This window comes from Parasteatoda tepidariorum, chromosome 1 (assembly GCF_982258835.1).
Source record: "Parasteatoda tepidariorum strain Cologne lab strain chromosome 1, Ptep-v5.0, whole genome shotgun sequence".
Lineage (NCBI taxonomy): Eukaryota > Metazoa > Arthropoda > Arachnida > Araneae > Theridiidae > Parasteatoda > Parasteatoda tepidariorum.
Window position 1 is genome coordinate 64,363,532 of NC_141755.1, and position 21,497 is coordinate 64,385,028.

Consider the following 21,497-nt stretch of genomic DNA (forward strand, 5'->3'; position numbering starts at 1 on the left):
TATTATAGTGGGCCGAGATAGCCTGGTTGGTGAGACGCTGGTCTCCTGCTCGTGAGAACGGGAGTTCGAATCCAGTCGGCCAAAGAATTTCCGTGTATTAAAGTGACCGGTGCACGTTAAAATTTGTCGTGGTCAAAAAGGCCTCGAAATTCCTATAACAAATCCAATACCTTTGGGGATACTGAATTGAAGATTGATCGTTCTCTCGTTCAGGTAAAAATTATGGTCTCCAGATGGATGAAAGGTGTATAAATGAGTCCTCCCTTTGAAACTGGTTGTGACGTATGTGTGTGGCAAAATCGTATTCTTGGCGATAGATGGCGCCTCTGAATTACAAGAAGTGCTCCCTCTGTCTTAGTACTTCCTCTGCCTTGATTTCAAGCAGTGAGTCGTTGGTATGTTGAGTCGCAATGGCTCAGGGGATTGAGCGCTCACCTTCAAATGAGGTGAACCTGGTTCGAATCCCAGCAAAGGCTGGTAGATTCGAATTCCGCTTACCGCTTACATCGACCAGAGTGCTGACGTAAAATATCCTCAGTGGAAGACGGATCATGGGATAGAATCCCCTTGGCTCCCTCAGGCTAACCGTGGGAGGTTCTCGTGATCTTCCTCTCCATGTAACGCAAATGTGGGTTAGTTCCATCAAAAAGTCCTCCACGAAGGCAAATTTCTCCCAATACCTGATCCAGGAGTTTCTTTTTCCTTCTGGATTGTGTTCAAAATTACAAGGCTGCGTAGTTGAACGTTAGTAGTCGTAAAGCCGAAAATTTTAATTTTATTGTTTTTTTCTTTCTTCTTTTTTTATGTAGATTATTAATTTTATTAACAGTCTTTCGTGGTAAAGAATTTCAATTCCTTTCTCGTATCTAGAATTTCAAAATCAATAACTGAAATAACACTATTTAAATTTTTGGTTATTAGTATGCGATTTTTTTCAAGAAGTAAAAATATTATTTAAGAATAAATTTGAAAAATGGCCCATGGAAGAAATGCTATAGTTCTTGGCAAAACGTTGTGTAGAATAATGAGTTAAGAACATTGTATTAAAAACAGCATATACTGTTGTATAATGTTATAATTGAGAGTTAAAATTAAAGTCAAAAATTTTTCTTTTGAAAAGGTTTTTTTTTTGTTTTTGGAAAAGTAAATCATAAAAAAATATTCTTCTATTGACGCACACGAAGTCTTTTGTGGCGTTGCATGTATTATTTATGAGTGTTATTTTAAAATAGTTCAGGAGAACCGTTCTTTGTTTACGTTTCCTATTCTTTCCCTTTTTAAGAACTGAATAGTTTCGAAATGCTTTACAGCCATGGTTTTTTCTTTACATCTCATGTTTTTTGTAGGCAGTTTTTGAAATTTCTAGTGATGTCACGTTTATACCTTTCATGATTAGAATAAATACTTATTATTATGCTATGAAAAGTTATTAAAATCTGTAAATGTGATGAAAACAATTAATTCTTAACTTAAATTTATTTTAAAAAGAGAAAGATATTTGCTATTATTAATATACATCAGAATGGCATATTTTAATTACTTATTTGATGTGCTGTTTTATCAACGAAATAGTATATTGTTTTTCAAAAATTTTAATGATACTGAAATATCTAGATATTGCGAAGCAAATACAAAGTGTACTGTGATCAGCACCCTTAATAAATGTTTTTAAAATCCTTGTGAAATATGAACTAATACAAATATCCTCTTTAGGGCCCGCAAATGAATGTTTAAATGAAAAAGAATGAAAAACCTTATCGAAATTTTGTCCAATCACTACCGAGTAAGACAAAATGAAAAACATCATACGTAGTTTGATTTTATTTTATAACCGGCATTTTTATGTCAGCACTGTGGTCGTTGAGAGCTGGAATCAGAATTCATAACAACCAGCCACCCCTGGAATTCGAACCTGATTGGGAGGCGAACGCTCTATCTACTAGCCACCGTGGCTCAAAGTAGTTTTATTGCCCGATGAAACTTGAAAGAATTTTTGAAAACTCCTCTGGCTATTAACTCCTTAACGATCGGTTAATTTTCAAGAAAACGGTCATAAAAGTGACTATTTTTTTTCTCACATATCACAAATACACGTATTTGATTAGTGCTGATATCTAGTTTAAAATAAACTATCTACAATTACCTTAAAAATATCCGGGTACTGCCATCTGGTGTGTAAAATGAGAAATAAAATGTTTTCCAGCCGAAAGAAATGAATTAGTTTTATTCTTATTGGCGCGTTACTACTGAACACTCCAGCCGTGAAATCACACGGGAGCGAGAAATAGAGGGCGAAACCTCACCCCGTCATTTTCACGGGAGCGAGAAGGAAGGGGTTAAACAGGCTTTAAAGCTGTTAGTTTCGCTTGTTTTCTCAGTTGCAAATAGTTTGTTAGATTTTGATGATTGTTTTTTTAATTCCTAGCATTCATAACAATTTAAGACCAGTCATTTGCATAGTTTTTTGATTGCATTTTCTAAAAACATTCCATTAAATATGTATTAAAAGTGGTGATTACGGTACATCTTTAATTAACGAGATTACATTTCTCATAAAGCCATGCCATGACTTTTCCATGCCAATTTAGATTAACGCGATATTATGAGACATTTATTCGATCGTTAGAGTTAATAACTGTAACTATTGCGCTTTAAAGTTAATGCTGGTTATAATCACTTAAATAATTTACCTTATCACCTAAAACCTAAAATTAAAAAAAAAAAGGAACACAACGGCTTATTGCTAATCTGACGATCAAATTTTGTTATCATCATGTTTTATACTTGAGATGTACTAATTAATGTGTGATAATAATTACTGAAGTTAACTTGTAGGCTCCGTTCACCGAAGCCCATGATTGCTTTTTATTCATCATAGTATTTTTTTTTAAAGTTTAATGTTTTCCACGAAAACAAGGAATTCAAGCTATAAGCACCACTTCAAATATTTACCTCTTCGCTAATTTCACTATCTGTTTAATTATTATACTTTTAAACCTAAAACCGCAATTTGCTACATGCCGGTAAAATTGATTACTTTTTACTTTTATTTCATAAATTTTCAACTATTTGTTTTTTGCGATATCGACACATATAAAGAATAATTTTTATTTTAAGATAATTATTCTTTATTCAGAAATATCGCATTTATAGCAATAGATGTGTCTTGATAACGACTTTTGCTTTTACCATTCTTGTTTCTCTTGAATTTAGTTTTTTTTAAAATTTTATTCATGTTTTTCATGTTAATTTGTATATATATATATATATATATATATATATATATATATATATATATATATATATATATATATATATATATATATATATATATATATATATATATATATATATATATATATATAGTGTTTTAATAGATTAATCATCGTGAAATAAACGTGGATTTGGAAAATAATTGACTTAACTTGAAAATTTAAACTTTGGAATACTGATGATAGGTCTCAATTAGGAGGAATAAATGAGACAAAATTTTACTCGTTAACAAGGCTTGCATCATTATAACAGTTTAAACTAGGTAGCGGTTTCTATTTTTCTTGAAGTAGGATTTTTTTTTATTTTTAAAAAGTTCAATATCAATGTTGAGATTTGTATTTGCCAACATAGAATCATTGTATTTTGTATCTAGTATTTTGTTTGGTACTTGTTTTGAATTGTGGCTTCATTGAGTTTTTTTATTGTTTTTAAAATAATATTTCTGATATTTTTCTTAAGTATAAATTAGAAACTCCGTGAAAACTTTTTTTTACGAATTATTAATAGATACAAATATTTGATAAGATAGACTTGATTGGATAGACAGGTTTCTAATAAAAAGAAAGCAATATGATATTTTTAGTATTAGTAATGTCAGATGTACTCGCTCACATTTTACTTGTACTTTTTTTTTTAAAGCTCCCCTACCCTACTGGTTTTAAAAGTTAGTGAAAAGACAGGAGCATGCTCCAACCTTATGGTGCCAATGCACCATAAGGTTGGAATGGTTGGTAAGGTTGGTAAGGTATGGAAAACAAAAATTAAACTAGCTTTGAAACTCTAAAACAACATAATAAAATATTATCAAAATTTAAGTTAAGTATATGAAGAGAGCGAAAAATCATTGTTAATTATTCTAACTAGATTCTACCTTACATAATAAGTAAGTGGCATTACTAAATTTTAATTTGACTTAACTGTCAGTGGGAATGATATGCCAGAATTTGATAACCTTTTATTTCTTTTCTCTGGTTTAAATAATCATTTGAAAACTGGTAAAATGTATCTCCTTAATTTTAACAATGATTTTAAAAATAAATGTTGCTTGCAGTGAGAATTGGATATTCAATATTATTTACTCACTTGTTTTGGTATACTTTAAACATTAAAAAAAGAAATTCATTAATGTATTTCTGTCTTTATACACCAGTGTTTCCCAAACTTATGACTTTTGTGTTCTCTTTCTAAATTTTTCGTAACGCTGTTTAACACTAATTAAAAAAAAAAGAATGTATTTTTTGCTATAAAAAATTGCACAAAGTTAAAAATCACAACTGGCTGTTGACACCACTAATTATTAACTGTCTCAACTCTGTTAACAAAAACCAATAAAAAAATACGTAAACGTAAATTTTCATGGCTAGCTTTGCTTTTAAATAAAAATTTTTTGAAATTTTCGTTTGTTGCAAGATATTTTGCATAAGAACGCGTACCCCCGCTAAAATGTTTCCGTACCCCTGGGGGTACGCCTACGACACTTTGGGAAACACTGTTATACACAAATGTATAATTTTAAAGATTTTTGCACAAATACATATTGATATTGAATATTGCTTTTTATGCATACCAAGTTGAACAGTACTATTTTATATTATACTAGGGGCAAAGCCCCCTGCTCGCTACCGCTCACCAACCCCAATGATTGCTTTGCAATAATTGTTTTTTCTTGGCAGAAAACAGTTTTTCTACTAAAGTTAAAAATATTCACTTAACATCTATGTACTAAAAGGAATTCTGTTTACTTACGCTCTTGCGCCTCTACTTCCCAATTCTACTGCGCTGATTTAGATCTCTTGGTGAACAGAAGTGATTTTTTTAATTATCATTTTTTTAAATAACATTTATATTCTTAATACATTATATTGTTCAAACAAATTTGATGAGTTCTCAACCGTAATTTAAAATTTTCGCTAATAATAGCAGTACTGAAAAATAACTTTAAATTAGGGATACAAAAATATTTAAAGGAAAACAAAACCTTTACGTCTTTTGTTAATTTTATGCTGATGACAACCTAAACAATATGGAAATAAATGGGGGAAAACTGGATCCTACCACGTGATTTTCCGGCCAATAAAAATGCGCCGACAACAATGGAAAACGGTATCAGATCATTATGATTTTATGTTATATAGAGAAATGAATTCTTCTAATTGACTTGGAAGAAGCTAAAACTTTATTTTTAAACTAGCAAAAACTAAATTTCAGATAGGGTCATAAATTGGGCTGCAAAGCAGTGGCGTAGCGAGCTTAACTCGCGCCCGGGGCACAATACCCTTTTCGCGCCCCCCCCCCATTCGAAAACCATATAATATTATATGTAAAATATATATGGTTTATATATAGGCGACTTGGATTATAGCAAATTAATAAATAAATAAAGTAAAATAAATAAAGTCATAGACTCAAGCTAGGCTTTAAATTTGTGACAAAAAATGTAGTTGAGAGAACAAGACTAGATTTTGAAATGTATATGATCATCTAGAATTAGTTCAAAAGATACCTATTATTTATTTTGCATATTTATAAAGAAATATTTTTAAAACACGCAGTTTTTAAACAATAAAAAAGTAAATATTTATTATCTCTAAGGAGATACATGTATTTGATAATCATATGATTATAATACATTAATAAAACTATTACTATGTCTAAATTTTCTGTGCTTTTGATGAAGAAAATGTATCAATAATATCATCAAAATTGATCATTTAAAATTTTTCTCTTTCCACTCTTAAAAATGCTAGGTCACTTAGGCGATCTGTCAAAATCAGTTTTAATTTGCTGAATGAACGTTCGCAGCTAGCAATTGATACTGAGATAGTCAGGAGTATTTGAAATGCCGCTCTCAGATTTGGAAAAACATCTTCTTTATTCGAGATTGATTATAAAAGTAAGAAATTCTAATGGAGTTTTAGGTTTAATTTCTTTTCTACTGCGGAGTAACATTTTGCTGTCACATATTTTGATAAAAAGTTCTATTACATTGAAATCTGTATTATAAAATTCACCCAGATTTTTACAATTTTTTTTCAAGGTCGTTATCAACATTATCCTTGTTATATAAATTTGACTAGTAGAAATCCAAATCTAGGAATAGAAATCCTAGAATAGAAATAGAATAGAAATCCTAGGTCTAGTAGAAATCCAAATTTGAAATTAAGGTCACTTAATCGTTTAAATCGTGTATACATTTCTTGGAGACGATCAAGAGTGCTTTTCATAACGCGAGAAATTTCACTTTCTGCGGAAAGACCACCATAGCCAATTCTCGAGGCACGTATTGTTGTATCCATATCCCATTTTTCACAAAGAGACTCTGCTTTTTCTATTACCTCTTTACAGAGCTTGTCTCAAATTTCGGCTAGTTCAGTCGCTAATGATTCAAGATCATGGAACACTTCTCTAAAATTCATTCTAGGATCTTGTAATCTGAGCTGCACACGATCAATCCTTCTTAAGATTTCATACCAGAAATGAAGTAAAGTTATAAAACTAAAGGTTAGTATATTTTGCAACAGAATTATAGCTTCACTTCTGTTGTCACTTGTAGTGGTAGTGTGCTCTGCTAACTTTTCTATTAGTTCTTTTATATTCTCTAGCTCATAGATGATAACGATAACTGCTTGAATTCTAGCGCTCCATCGCGTTTCAGATGTGTGACCTGCCATCACGGCAACATTATCGTAACATTGTGATCTGCAGTTTGTTAATGAAATTTCATCGTAATTTAATTTCTCTAAAATTGTATTTTCGATCGAGGCTGCATCTTTAGCATGCATTTCAATGAAACTCAAAAAAGATTCTTTGATGGAATCTTTTTTATTGATAAAATCAGCATCTACATACCTAGCGACTTGGGACATTTGTTCTCGATGAGAGATATCAGGAGTTGAATCAAACAAAAGTCCATAATATTTATTTCTTTTGATATCGTTTATTAGTTGATTTCGAACTGTAAATGCCAGAAGATGAATGAATTGATTTTGTATCTGTGGTGACAAATATGAGAACAAAAAATTTTCTGTTAACAAATTTTTTCATACTCTATTCACTTAATAATAGAAGCGTCGAGTAGATGTAGTAAGTAATCTTATTTGATTTATTACTTACCAAGAATGCCTTGAACTTGAAAGGTAGTAACATAGTGAAATGTACAATATAATTTATGCTGACATTTAACTTATATATAATATTTAATAACATTTCATTTTTATTCTAAGCAGAGCGCGATGACAAGGACGTGAGTTAAATATTGAAATATATTTAATATGAATATGAATTTAATATAATATTTAATATGAATTAGATATTAAATAATATGAATAATATTTATGAATTAACATTTATTATATTTCCCTGGCACTAATTTAAAATATATTTTCCAGAAATCAATTATAATAAAGAAAAATTATCCAGCAATTTTTTGTTTTGCTGACCATTTGGCGCCCCTTTGTGAGTAGCGCCCGGGGCATGATGCCCCCCCTTGCCCACCCCTCGCTACGCCACTGCTGCAAAGAGTAACAACTATCAATAAGACTAGAAAGAACTTAATCTCTAGGACGAATCAATCTTTTTTAAACTTCGTGATGGCAGTAGTAGACAGTAGACATCGTTCAGTTTCCCAGGCATTATTAAGTTTTTTTGATGATGTCACTCTGGGCCTTGAATTTGTTCAGCCCTTGGAGATTTCCTACGTTAGACTGGACTATTCTCGAAGCCTTATGTTCTGTGAGATTAAATTGATCCCGAGAGGTTTGGATTTTTTAAAAAGAAAAAAAAGAGTGAGAAGGGATATTGCCTTTTCGAAAAACTGATTGGGTTGCGATATTTTGAATCGTAACAATGTCTGCTGATTCCAGATTGTTCGATTGAACTAAAATGCGCTTTTTTTTCTTTCCACTTTGAAAATTTGATTTTATCTTGGCAAATGTTTTGTTTCGTAAAGTATTTTTGCTAGATTAAATGATTTTGTTTAAAAAATATTTTTGCTGTGCAGAATAAGAATACGAGGGATATATATTTCGAGATATTTTTATGTTTGCGTCCTTAAGCATCACTGGCAGCGGTCAGTGTGCGGGTGGGTGACCACTTGGATCAGCCTGAGTAGGGACCGAGGGTGTGGAGTATTGGTCCTCGTTAAACTGTTCTACCGTAAAGTGCTTGACTTCGCGTGCAGGTCGTCGGGCTACCGAAGCGGGGGTGCCACCCCCTCCGCAGAGGATCAAAATTGTGATAGCATGTCTTCGAATCATCCTCAGGGATGTTTCCCAGACCGTCGCCAATAGCCCATTGTGCAGCTCTAGTGCGACGTAAATGAACAACAACAGTTCAATCACATAAGCAAACATATTCAAAATTTTCAAATTAGAGTTTTAATGAATAGGAAGAATATTAAATACGAAATCCAGAAAACAGCGTTACTTAGAAATGAACTAAATACAAACAAAATTTACAAAGAAAATAAACAATATCAATCAAAAGAGATATTGATGTTTTACGACTACTAATGTTCAACTACGTAGCCTTGTAATTTTGAACTCAATCCAGAAGACAAGGGAACTCCTGGATCAAGTATTGGGACAAATTAGCCTTCGTGGAAGACTTTTTTGATGCAACTAACCCACCTTTGCCTTACATGGAGAGGAAGACCACGAAAACTTCCCACAGTTAGCCTGACTGCAAGGGGACTCTAACCCATGATCCGTCTACGGGTGAGGATATTTCGCGTCAGATCTGTGATCGGTGCAAGCCGGATGCGGAATTCATCCCGACCAGTTATCGTTGGGATTCGAACCCGGTTTACCTCATTGGAAGGCGAACGCTCTATCCCCTGAGCCGTTGCGGCCAACTCTATGGTTGCGGCTCGCAAATGACTAATTAACCTTTTCCGAACCGTGATCGAGCGATTCTCCATTCACGACCCACGGTATCATATATGAGAAGAGTTTTTCTGACTCGAGCGGCCCATGCTTACGTGGACACGATCTCAATTTGGTACTGTCGTATTAATACGTGACGCGTACTCTCGGAGCGTACTAGCCTGTGGTAGCGCTTCTCTCTCTTTTCATCAGTCCTCAACTGGTTAATATTTTTGAATAATTGTTTTCATTTTATTCTTTGAAATGTGTTAGACTGAAACTAGTTACTAATATTTGAATTTTAATGTTGTAAGGCTTTTTTAAATGTTAAAGTTTAAAAAATATTTACAACCTTAAGACTTTGCTAACTAGATTTAATAGAACACATTTCAATAAAAATGGAACAAAAAATGCTCAGAATATTAACTATTACTTAATAAAGAAGGAAATTGCTTTCAAATAATTTTCCATAGGTTAACAGTAAATCCCTTTTTTTTTTGTCCGGGGGGGGGGGAGATATTTAAAATTGAATATACTCCGTCTTTCAAAGATTTATATTCAAGAAATATATTTTTAGGTTAAGTAAAATGTGAAACATTTTTTTAATTTCAAAATTATTGTAACGCTATTAGCTTTGCAATTTGAATTTGCAATTTTTTCTGAAAATTTTCCGTCACTTTATACATGTGGAAGAGAAAAGAGTGTTGATTAAAAAATTGTTTTAATTTAAATTTTTTTATTTTTGTGGTTTTATTTAACAATCACGAAGCTTATCTAGCCAACCAAAGAATGCATTAAAAAAAGTTCAAATTTCAATAAAAATTTTTATGAAAATTCTTGGCAAGAAATTTAAATTTTTTTAGAGCGACATTTCTTAGGTCTTTTAAACTTAGTCGAATAGCAATTTGAAATAAGCGTTGTCTATCTAATGCTGTTGAATAGTATTGCAGCTAAAACAGAAATATAATTCCATAAATTTTTTTAACCCTAAATTTCTAAATGGTTCAACTATTAAATTACGGTTCAAGGTGAAAGAAGAGCTAAAGAAATTCTTTCATTCTTTTTTAGAAATCCAATTTTGCTATAATTTCATTTCCTGACGTCCTAGTCTTAGATAAGTTCAAACTTATTAAAATAGATTAAAGATAAGACCTGTGATGAATGATTTTAAAAGAACATTTATTCTTAAGTGAACTAAATGCGGAGAAGCAACAAGTTTTAAATTAATCTCGTTATGCAATTTATTGTTCCGGAATCAGTAAAATTGTACGATTTAGAAGATAGGGAGTTATAATTTGTTGAGAATTATTTAAACAACTGATCCAGTTCAGAAACATTCAAAGATAGTAATTTTATTGAAGCTGTTTGGTATATTATCTTAAATTCAGAAAAAAAATTCACTAAGTTAATTGGTGCTTTCTTCAGGGTTTCGAATAATTGGAACAATACTTCGATAGCTAAATACTGTTCAGTGTTTAAGACACTGAACTATCCATGTGAAGGACTGGGGTTTGATCCCCAGAAGTGGCTTTGAAGCTCACACAGTTTCAGATTGATGGGTACCAGTTTATTTGGGAAGTAAAGGCAGCCTGTGCGTATAATGCTGACCACATTGCCACACAACTATGCCGTTGGTCACGAAAATATGGAGCCTTAACCTCCAATGACCTCTTGGTCCACAACCGGCTGTTGCGAAAATGCTTTGCTTTAAATTGCGTCTTCAAATGTAAGTGCATTTATGTGAGCTATTCAAGTAACAAAATAATCTGTCTAAACTTTTCGCTTTATCATAGATTTTTTAATTTATATTTTATGCTGTACTAATCAACAAGGTGATCCATAACCAACGCTGTTAATTCATATTTTTGAAACCTTGTCAAATATGCAATCTAAGAAATCTACATATTTGGAGTATTAAATTTATATTTAAGAAAGGAAGAGTAAATTTTTTTTATCAAAGCTTGATGAATGATTAATAAGGATTTTTTAAAAAAAAAATTGATTCAAAAGAGTATTAGAAACCCGTAGAAGTTTCATCCAGCAGTTAAACTGGTTTTCCATAGCCACCTGTAGTTTGCGACTCCTAATAAGTATATTTTTTTAGTCTTCATCAATAATTCTAAAAATATGTGTTAAGGACAGTGAGTATGGAACATCTTGTACGTGGTGTCTAGTAGTAATTTTCCGTTCTTTATTTCTCATCCCATTTGTTTATTAAAAACAGTGTAGTTAGATCAGTTCACACGTAATGCATTTGTCACTAGATATTAGTTGAGCTTTGATAAACAAATAGTCACCATCATAATAAGTTCTGACAGTAAACATCGTAAAGGAAGTTTATCGGCATAAATATAATTTCTCAATCTTAGACATATACACCTTGATTGTTAGAAAATTTATTAACTATTTTTTAACTCATTTTTACAATTTGACCAGGCAGTTTAACACCTCAACAAATATTTACCGATATTCTGTTTTTCTACTCCAAAACCGTCACATGAGAGTTTCCAAATCGGGAAAAATTTATCATCATTTCTGATCGATCTTTAAATATTTGATTAGAAGGCTTTGATCAACTTTTATGGGTTTTCCTTTATTGCGGCCAACCATTTTTACGAGACAGCGAAGTAACATTCCAACTTATGTAAGTATTGGAACAGTTTCCCTGAAAGTAGAATAAATATTTCCTCTTTTTTTTTTGCCGTCTGGAATTTTATGCCACCAGCATAAAAAGAATTTTTATTTACTACTTACGTCTTGGCTCCTTTTTAGCAGCTTTCAGATTGACTTGATAGCCTTTGGTACTTAGGATTGGTGCCTTTGTGAATATGCATTTTCCTTCAAAATTTTCAAGATTCAAGTGATGTTTTCAATTGAAAAGTATAGTTCGTTTGGGAAAACGTAAACTACTTTATGTTTATCTTTTAGATTTTTATAAGTTGTCAAGATACTACAAGACTGAAACATTTTATTAAAGCAGATTCAACTTTATAACAGCCGAAGATTTTATTTTTTTAAAAACCGAAAAGTTGATATAGTTCGCCTGCGGGGAAAATTTAAAGAACTACAAAGATAAGAATTATTAGCAGTTAATTCAGTACTTTTTTGTCTTTCTTCAGTGTTAATTTTGCTATAATATAAATTACATATTGTGATATATTATTGTGATATATCAGCATTTTGAGTTTTGCCAACTGAAAATAAATTGAAGGTTCCGTTTCTTTTAATATGGGATGCATAGTGATATATATATTTTACTTTGATATATGTATATATTGTGATACATATGTACATATTGTGATATATGAACATACTGAGTTTTGCCAACTGAAAATAAATTGAAGGGGGGGGGATATTTTGTTGTTTTTTAATAAAATTGTCGTTTCAAATGTTCAAAAAATTTCATATGCATTGTACAAAACGCAAAATAAAAAAAGGTATCACTTTAAGTAACTTTTGTTCTAACTATCAGATTTTTACCAACGAAATGCGAATCTTAGTAGTTTAAAAGGGTGACCTCAATTATGTTAATTTAATAAATTGATGCTGACCTTTAACTATTACAAAGAAATAAACACAAAAACGAACATTCCCAGAATTAACATAACTTTTTTTTAATAGATTTTGATTTTTGACTTTCAAAATGGAGGATATCTGGAAATTATAATAGTTCCAGCAGGAAAGCTGTCGAAAGTTCCCCTTAACCTCTTCATTACCTCGGTTCACATACGTGGACCTTCGCTTCTTATCTTCTAAAAGCACGCCATTAGAAAATTTATAGTTTTACTATCACTGAAAAAATTCGTAAGCATTTAAGCTTTCTGGTGATTTCAATAGATGCAGAACATTCAAGTTATTTGGGTAGAATTCCACATAAGTAGAAGGGTTTTTCCAAAATTGACTATAAATCCATACGCTCGAAAATGTAAATATGTTTTAGATATTATATAATTTAGTTATTCTGAAAATAAATATTTTTCTTTTGAATAAATAGTTCTGTGATCTGTATGAAACTTTTAAATTTATATTTATTTAATAATGCAGTCAAGAATATGCAGGTCCATATGTGTATGACTGTGAAGTATTAAAGTGAAATCTCATAGTATTATAAGTATTTAATTTTATAGTTTATATTTAGATAATATTTTTATGTGTATTTTAATTTTTTAACATCAAGGTACATACATACATTTAATAACTTTGGAGTTTTTGTGTTTTTTCCCCATGATTTTGAAATTTTATCTCCAAGAATTAAATATTTTTTTATAATTAATATTAGATTCGTTTCAACAATTATTTATTTTGCGTGATTTGCATAATTAAAATCGTTTTGAAACTGAGATTTAATGCAATATTTCCTTTTACTTAAATTAAACATTGTAGTTTTTAAAATTTATTTTTTATTTTAATTAATTATAAAAATGTATTCATCAGTGTAACAATATGTATGTTTGTTCCTACTTTAGAATAGAAAAGAACAAAATATTTGAATTTACCATTTGAAGTATTTATATTATTTTTTTTAACCCTATTTAATAAAGTAATAAAAAATTGCAAAAAAAAACTATTAAAAATTATTTTTTACATGGGTAAACTAAATTTATAATTGTGTTCAAAGATTGTTCTATCTTCTATCTGTGAAAATTTTTGCTTAAAACATTCCCGCGATATGGTGAAATACGTAAAAAGTGCGGTTAACATTAAGGGACCCAAATTTTCGACCCCTCTGATTGAACTGTAGGGAACAGATTGTGGCTTTCCTTATGTTTTAATCTTGGCGAACAAAGGTATTCTTTGGTATTCTTTGGCCAAGGTTTTAATAGTCAAAAACTCAAATCCTTCGAAAAAAAAAGTATGTTTATTCAGAGAAACTAGTTTTTTGCTTGTTTGTCAGATTCCGTAAATTAATAAATATTTAACACTAATTAATAGTATATTTGATTTGAGGTTGCCCCTTTAAACCATTATGATTAGTGTTTAGTCATTGGAAATCCGATCATACAACAAAAGTTATTCAGAAAGATGTTTATTTATTTATTTTTTATTTATTTTTATTTTGCATATCATAGAAGAATGATTCTTACGTGTAATGAAGGGGTATAGTGAACTACTCCAAGAAACTTATATTCTAAAATAATTTAATTTTTATGAACTGTTGAGGCTTTAAAAGTTCGAAGGGCTGAAAGACGCATCTTAAAATAGAATACAGCAATCCAAAATTTCAAATAAAATGTTGACAATCATGACTTATAGATATGGAGAGCTGCTACACGAAAGAATAAAGCGTTTTTCTTGTTCAGAAATAACTTGAACATTGCTGTCTAATTTAATGTTTGGGGGATCAGAATTGGTCTCACAAAATTCAAATCATGCGATTTAACGTAATTAGATTTTTGTCTTTTATTTCTTCTCTTTAGCCCTGATTCTAAGGTAAGCCCACAAACCTACAATCTACCATGATTTAAAGGATAAAATTGAGTGTATCTTAAATATGCTGTTTCATACATAAACCCTCAGGGGCGGCATTATATCTAATGTTTTGTGGGTATCTCTTACTATTTATAATTATTTTAATTTTTTTTTAAATTATTGACAAATAAATTTATTTTGCAAGCATATTTCATAAAGAAACAAATAAATAAAATTACTTATGACATTCAGATTCTTTAAATACAATTCAATTTATAATGTAGGAACTGGTTTCTGCAAATTTTAGAAATCTGAAAACGAGTATAATTTTAAAAATTATTATGACAAAATAACGATGACCACCAATTAAATTCATGGAATAATTTAAAACGATACTCCCCATTTCCGTTTTTTATTTCATTTTTTATTTATTTATTTTTTTGTCATATTTAGAATTATTATTATATACGGAATTCAAAAAGTAAATTTGCTTTCATTTATTCAAACTCGTTTATCTAAGAATAATTTTTACAAAAAATGATTTATGAAATTTTGAAAAATTATTTATGAATTTGAAGGAAATAGAAATTTTTTCAGGTATATACAAACTTTCATCTTTTTTTGAAATGTAACGTAATTTAAAATGGCAGAACTAAACATGAGAACTAAAAATTCAAAAATACTATTTTTTTTAAAATGTTTTCTTCTTTTTCTGGAGCTATTATATATTTTTTTATAATCATTATTTATTTTTCACTTTCAATTCAACAAATATTTTTATTTATTTATATGGTGTCCAAAGAAACGTTATCTTAAATGACAAATTCCAATATTTGAAGTAAATCGGTTAAATTGAATCGAATCGAAATAAAAGAAAGAAATGCTTTTCGTACAACATATTTTATTCTCATATATTTATTTTTACTTACTATGGTTTATATTTGTTCGATATTTAGTTGACTGGAAGCTAGATACGAAAATTTTTACAATAATACTCCTTAATTTGTTAAGTGAAAATCTAAACTTGAAGCATTTTAAAAATTCTGAAAATGTATGTAAACTTATATAGAAAAATTTTTTTTTTTCGAAAATATATCAATTAATAAAAGGAAATTATTATTTATTCATATTATATATTAAAGCAATTAATGTGTCGTTCGCTCATATAAGAGAATTTATAACTTGCAAAGTCACTTTTCTCCAATGTGTTCGCCAAAAAATCTTTTTATTTATTGAGCACCGAAAAGATATTTCGAACTAAATTCGAAAAAAAACTATATATATAAATAAAATAAAATAATGAAATTCTTTATTTTTCATACCTTTTGCCTAGATGGCAGCACATTTCAGAATTAGAAATTTCACTACTAGGCAGTTCGAAATATAAACTGAATGTAGCTGAAAAACGGAGATTTAAAAGTAGATATTTTTCTTATGATTTCTTAGTATTTAACGAACGTAATCTGAAAAAACTTGAAACACGGAGAAAGAGTAATTAATAACTTGTTAGTATGTTGACATTTTTTAATTTTATTTTGTTTTGAGACTATATCTTGGTCACGCGAAACTCATAAGAAAGTGAATTATCTTCATAATATTTTAAAGGAAATCATTTGCTTGTGATATATATCAAATTGAGTATAAAAGTATTGTGTAATTACTTTTTCTCAACTTTACTCCTTCGAACTTTCAAGGTTATCTTGTGTTGCGCATTAATGCATGGTTATCTATATTGGCAAAAAGTGCTTTAGTTATCATTCCTCCATCATTTTTGATCATTTGTGTAACAACGAATTTTATTGACTCTGTGACTAAAGTAATATTATTGATGGAATTCCTCTTTAAACTAGTTCTATAACATTTTATTATAAATATACTTTTTATTATGAATTGATTTTGAATAAGTTTATAAAACTTATTTAAAATCAATTTTTTTTTACTCTGTTACCATTAGCTAATATATCTAAATTATAAAAAGTAGTAAGAAAAGTAAAGGTGGAAAATTTCGTTGCATAAAAGTGATAGTTAATATTTTTTATTTATTAATCTTGTTTATCTACCTTGTTTGAAGGCAACAAAAAATACTTTGACAAAAAATAATTTGATTTTAATAGGTGATTTCCACTCTTTTACAATTAGCTTATAAAATGCTTCTAAATACTAAAGTTAGTAGAGAAACTAAAGTGACTTACTTCATTATATAAAAGTGATTGATCTTGTTTTTTATTTATTAATCTGCATTTGAAATTACATTGTATTGAAGTTATGCTCTATGTTGTCTATCTTTGCTTTGAGCATGCAAATATTCATGTTTTTCCTTTTGATTAACAAATTAGCTTATAAAATGCTTCTGAATTAAGAAAATTAGTAGGAAGAGTAAAGGCGAAAAACTTCATTAGATAAAAGTGATAGTTCATATTTTTTATTTATTACTCTAGTTAGGAATTATGTTCAACGTTGTGTATCTTTGTTTTGTGTTATGTAAATATTTATGTACGTACATCTGATTAATTGTTATTTCTGTCTTTTTACAGATTAAATTACCATAACAGTATGTTTGCTGTCTTCTCTTATCCCAGTTTACAGACTTTAGGAAAGACATCCTTAAGTACAAACTGTATTTTGTCGCCTTATTCAGAAGTTACTAAACGCCTTTTGATTGATTCCTCTCTGTCATGTCAAGCACAGCATTATGCAAGAAGTAAGTAGTATTAATGTGTTTGCTACTGCTTGTACCTGTAGTGTTTTGAAAATTTGTCTCTATAAAACAATTTCTGATAAAAACACTTAGTTCTTTTATTGATAAAAATTATCATTAACTGATTGCTTTAAGAGAAAGAGGTAGCATATTAGTTAAAAAATTAAAGAATGGTTGCATAAATTCACCAAGAACATTTGACTTAAATACTTAAATTTGTTAATGGAAAAAGAACACAGTTTCAGGGCAATGTTATTTCAAACTAGAGAAAGGGAAGCGGAACGAGAGCAATTTTAAACTAGGAAAAAGTAGTTTAAGTGTTATGTAATTTCAAAATGGTTAGTTAGTGTAATGTTGTGGAAATCTTTAATTCATTCAAAAAGACATTTAAAAATGTCTTTTTTATTGTTTTGAAATAAAATTTCAGAAATTAATATCTGTGTGGTGTTAAAAAATATGATATATATTTCAAATATAAGTATATATGAAGAGCTTTGGGAGAAATAGGCTTTTTCCAGTGAAGAAATTGAGGAATCTCTTTTTAAAAAGTATCAAATATTAAAAAATGTTTTTTAACTATTTATAATTTCGATTTAGCTTAAAAAGTAGTTTAATTTCCGAGCTATTTTTTACATAATTTTTATATGAGTGAGAATTGAAAAGCAATAATTAGAAAGGAAAATAAGTTTTAATGAATTTTTTAAAGAAATTAAATCAACTGTTTCTTTCAATAATTTTTTGCAAAGAATTAGGGTAGAACTTAATTTTATAATGGTATAAAAAAACTGTTAAAACATCATATTCACAACTACAAATGGAATATTGCATTTGCAATTAGAATATTAATTTTTATAACCAAATGCTGTTAAGTATGAAGCATCTCTAAAATAACGTGCTAAAGATATTTCTAAATTTATTTTAATTAAAAGTCCCTAAGTGTATATATGAAATAACGGTGGATCCACACTGATATTTTTTAGTTAATTACGAGTCAAAACAGCATGATTAATGAATATATATATATAAAATAAAATTTTATTTTAATAATTTTTCTTCTTTTTTCATTAATCTTTATTATAATGTTTTCTCTATATTTTTAAATTGCTCTATGAGTTCTATATACTTGCAGCTTATGCACAGTAAATAAAACTTATTATTTTTCTTAATTTTCTTTGTTTTGCTCTCTTTTCTTTTTCTTCTCTTTTCTTTTTATATATATATATTTAAAAATAGCTTTTATCCTAATTATTAAAAATTATTACAATAAGTTATATAAATTTTAAAATTTTATGTAAAACAACTGCTAAAAATATCAAAATATTTTTTTTAAAATAAATGGTACAAAAAAATTTTTATAATCTTTTCTAACTTTATGTACCTTCTTATCATTTACATTTAAACTATTTTTATATTACTTATAGCTAAACAACTATTGACATTTTTAGTTTCTTCCATTTCAACCAGTTTTTTCAGTTTTATTTAATTTCTTCAATTTGTTCAATTTTCTTCTGGTTTTTTGCACTTTCTACTTGTTTTCTTTTGAAGTTTTTTCTGAAAGAAATTACGACCCTGTCTGAAAATATGGTATCCAATGAATATTATTTATCATCTGAAAATTTTTTTTCGTCTTTTCTTAGCTTCAATATTTTCAAATTAGTTCTTTATCGAATAATAAAAAGCTGGATTATTTATTATATAAAAAAAAAAAAAAACCTGTTATTTTTAGTTGACTATTAAATGTTGATCTTTAAAGCTATTTATTAATTTAAACCTTTCTCTTTTTATTAATAAGAAAAAATACATAAAATGTTTGTTATTACAGAATAAAAATTAGAAATATTTTGGTCATATTTTAGTTGCCCTTAAAGCATCAATTTCATTAAATTGTCTATCTATTTAAAAAAAAACAATTAATCAAAATATAATGAGATTGTAATAATAAATACAATAATGAAATTATAAACCGTGTGAAAAGAACATATAAAACATGTAGTACTTATTCTTCAATTTATTCTATAATTTGCAACAAGTTATTTTTAATTAGTGTATTTTCATAAAATATTTATTTTTTTCTTTCTCTGCATTATGAACAGTTATATAATGATAATTACTTAAATTATGAGTCATTTTAACAGTTAAATAATGATAATAAATGTTTTGTCACCATAAATATTTTTCAATTTACTATATTTGTTTGGATTTTTGTATTTTAAAACTTTAAATAATAAATATGTGTTTGTATATAAATTTATTATCTCTGTAGTTAATATTTATAAATATACTTTTCTTGAAGTAAGAAATATTTTGGATCTTCATAATCAAGTACAGTATAATTTTGAATATTTACTTTTAATTTACTCTCTAAACATATGTTTACATTATTTGTTTACATCTCTGACTATATTTAGAGAGTGTTCTTGCAACTGTGTCTTTTATTTGTAAAGTTACTTATTTTGCATATCAATGACCTTTGAACTATCATCATATTAGTCCCAGTTGATTTTTTGCTGACTTCTGTCTGCATTTTAGTCTTTCTTTCATGTTTGTAACTCTTAGTGAGAGGCTGTCTAAAAATTGTTCTCTTTAAATTATCATGATTGCTACTAAAATTTCTATGTGTTGGATTATATCCACATCTTTTATATTATTTAACCCAGGTTTGTAATTGATTTACATTTAAACTTGTCATAAATGAAGTTTCATGCATTTGTTAATTATAGTTAGCAGAATTGGTAGTAAAATCTTTTTATAATATTGTCAATAAATGTTTTCTTTTTGATTTGATACTATCTGGGGGAAAAGTTTTTTTTCTTTCACTCTCTTAAATAAAGGGGAATAAAGTAAAGTTCCTTTTAAAATTTTTCACTTTTTTGTGATTAAAATTTTTATAAAAATTGTCTATCAAGTTTTTTTTTCTTTATCTACAATACAAAAAGTATTAATATTAAGTATTATGTGTAAAATAATAAAATGGGCAAATCAACATTACCTTATAAACTGTAATATAAAATAATATGTGTATAATCTCTCATATCAGCAACATTATTTGTAAAAAAACTAAGCAATGTCTATTGGAAATAATATAGAATCTTTGCATTGTGATTTATATTACTGAGTTAACATCTTTATACATAAATTTATTATTTTTATAGAAATGTGAACCATAATGTTTATTATATTTGTAAAATGTTAGTTACATTTAGAAACAAAATAAATAAATAAATCAAGAAAGAGACAATGATGAGTAGAGATTAAGTTTTATGATTGAGAGTGACACATTTACGTTTGTACTATAAGTGAAATATATTTCTTTTTTCCCCGTTTTCTTATTACAGATATGATCTTTAGTGCTTAAAAAGATCACCTCTTAATAGATGTTATCGAATCTTTGGTGATCTGAAATAGTTTTTATTGGATTAGCAAATTTAAATCTCAAAAGTTAAATTTTTATATATTTTTTTTTCTCCTTTAAAATTGTTAATTTAAAATGGTGTATGTATTTTATAAATTTTTTTTTGTTGTTAATGCTGAGATTTGTAAACATCTTTAAATTGTTTTTTAGAATCAAGCACAACAGAGCAGGCCTGGCAGAAAGTGAAAGTGAATCCTTTAGTACATTATATTAGGACTTTAAAATGGACACCCATTCCTCTTGGGTTAGGATTTGCTTTCATAGCTTATCAACAGTTCAGACATGTTAAGAAAAGAGAGACTGCAAAAATACTTTCTTCGCCCCATCCATCTGATTTATTAGCTTCAGATGTACATGTAAGATTTGATCTATGTTTTTTAGCTTTTATATTTAATTTAATTGAGAACCTTTAGTGAATTAGTGCAAGTTTTTAAGGCATGTATTGTTTTTCTGTAATAATATTGACAAGAATTAATTTGTTGTGACAAAAGGAAATCCTTTCTTTACTCATTCTAGGTAGACAGACTTAGAAGTTTTGATAGATTTAGTTAAATATTCAGATTTGTTTTAGAAGTTTTCATTGAATATTGTTGGTCTAATTTTTTTTTGATCAACTTATTTATAAAAGGTTTATGCGCATGCAATTTTTATTTAAATTTTACTTAATTTCATAACATAATAAAAATTAATAATTAAATTAATAATAAAGAGAGTGTACCCGAGAAAATATTTTCTGATTAATTAGTTTGATGTAAATGACAGATGCTTTATTTTAATAGTTTACTGTGTAGAAATAAATATTTAGTTTTATTTAATGAGTTTAATTTGCTTAGAACTTTGATGA

At 28.4% G+C, this 21,497-nt stretch overlaps 1 protein-coding gene across 4 annotated transcripts in view; it reads left to right on the plus strand.

Annotated features, from left to right (window-relative positions):
- Pisd (phosphatidylserine decarboxylase) overlaps positions 1–21,497 on the plus strand; it is a 65,071-nt gene that overhangs the window by 37,124 nt on the left and 6,450 nt on the right. The window contains exons 1-3 of one of the 4 annotated variants that reach the window (XM_043038730.3): positions 15,915–16,048; positions 17,078–17,244; positions 20,804–21,009. In XM_043038730.3, coding sequence (XP_042894664.1) covers positions 17,097–17,244; positions 20,804–21,009 — 354 coding nt within the window. In that variant the 5' untranslated portion in view covers positions 15,915–16,048; positions 17,078–17,096. The other 3 variants (XM_016053758.5, XM_016053757.5, XM_016053756.5) reach the window with 3 other exon arrangements.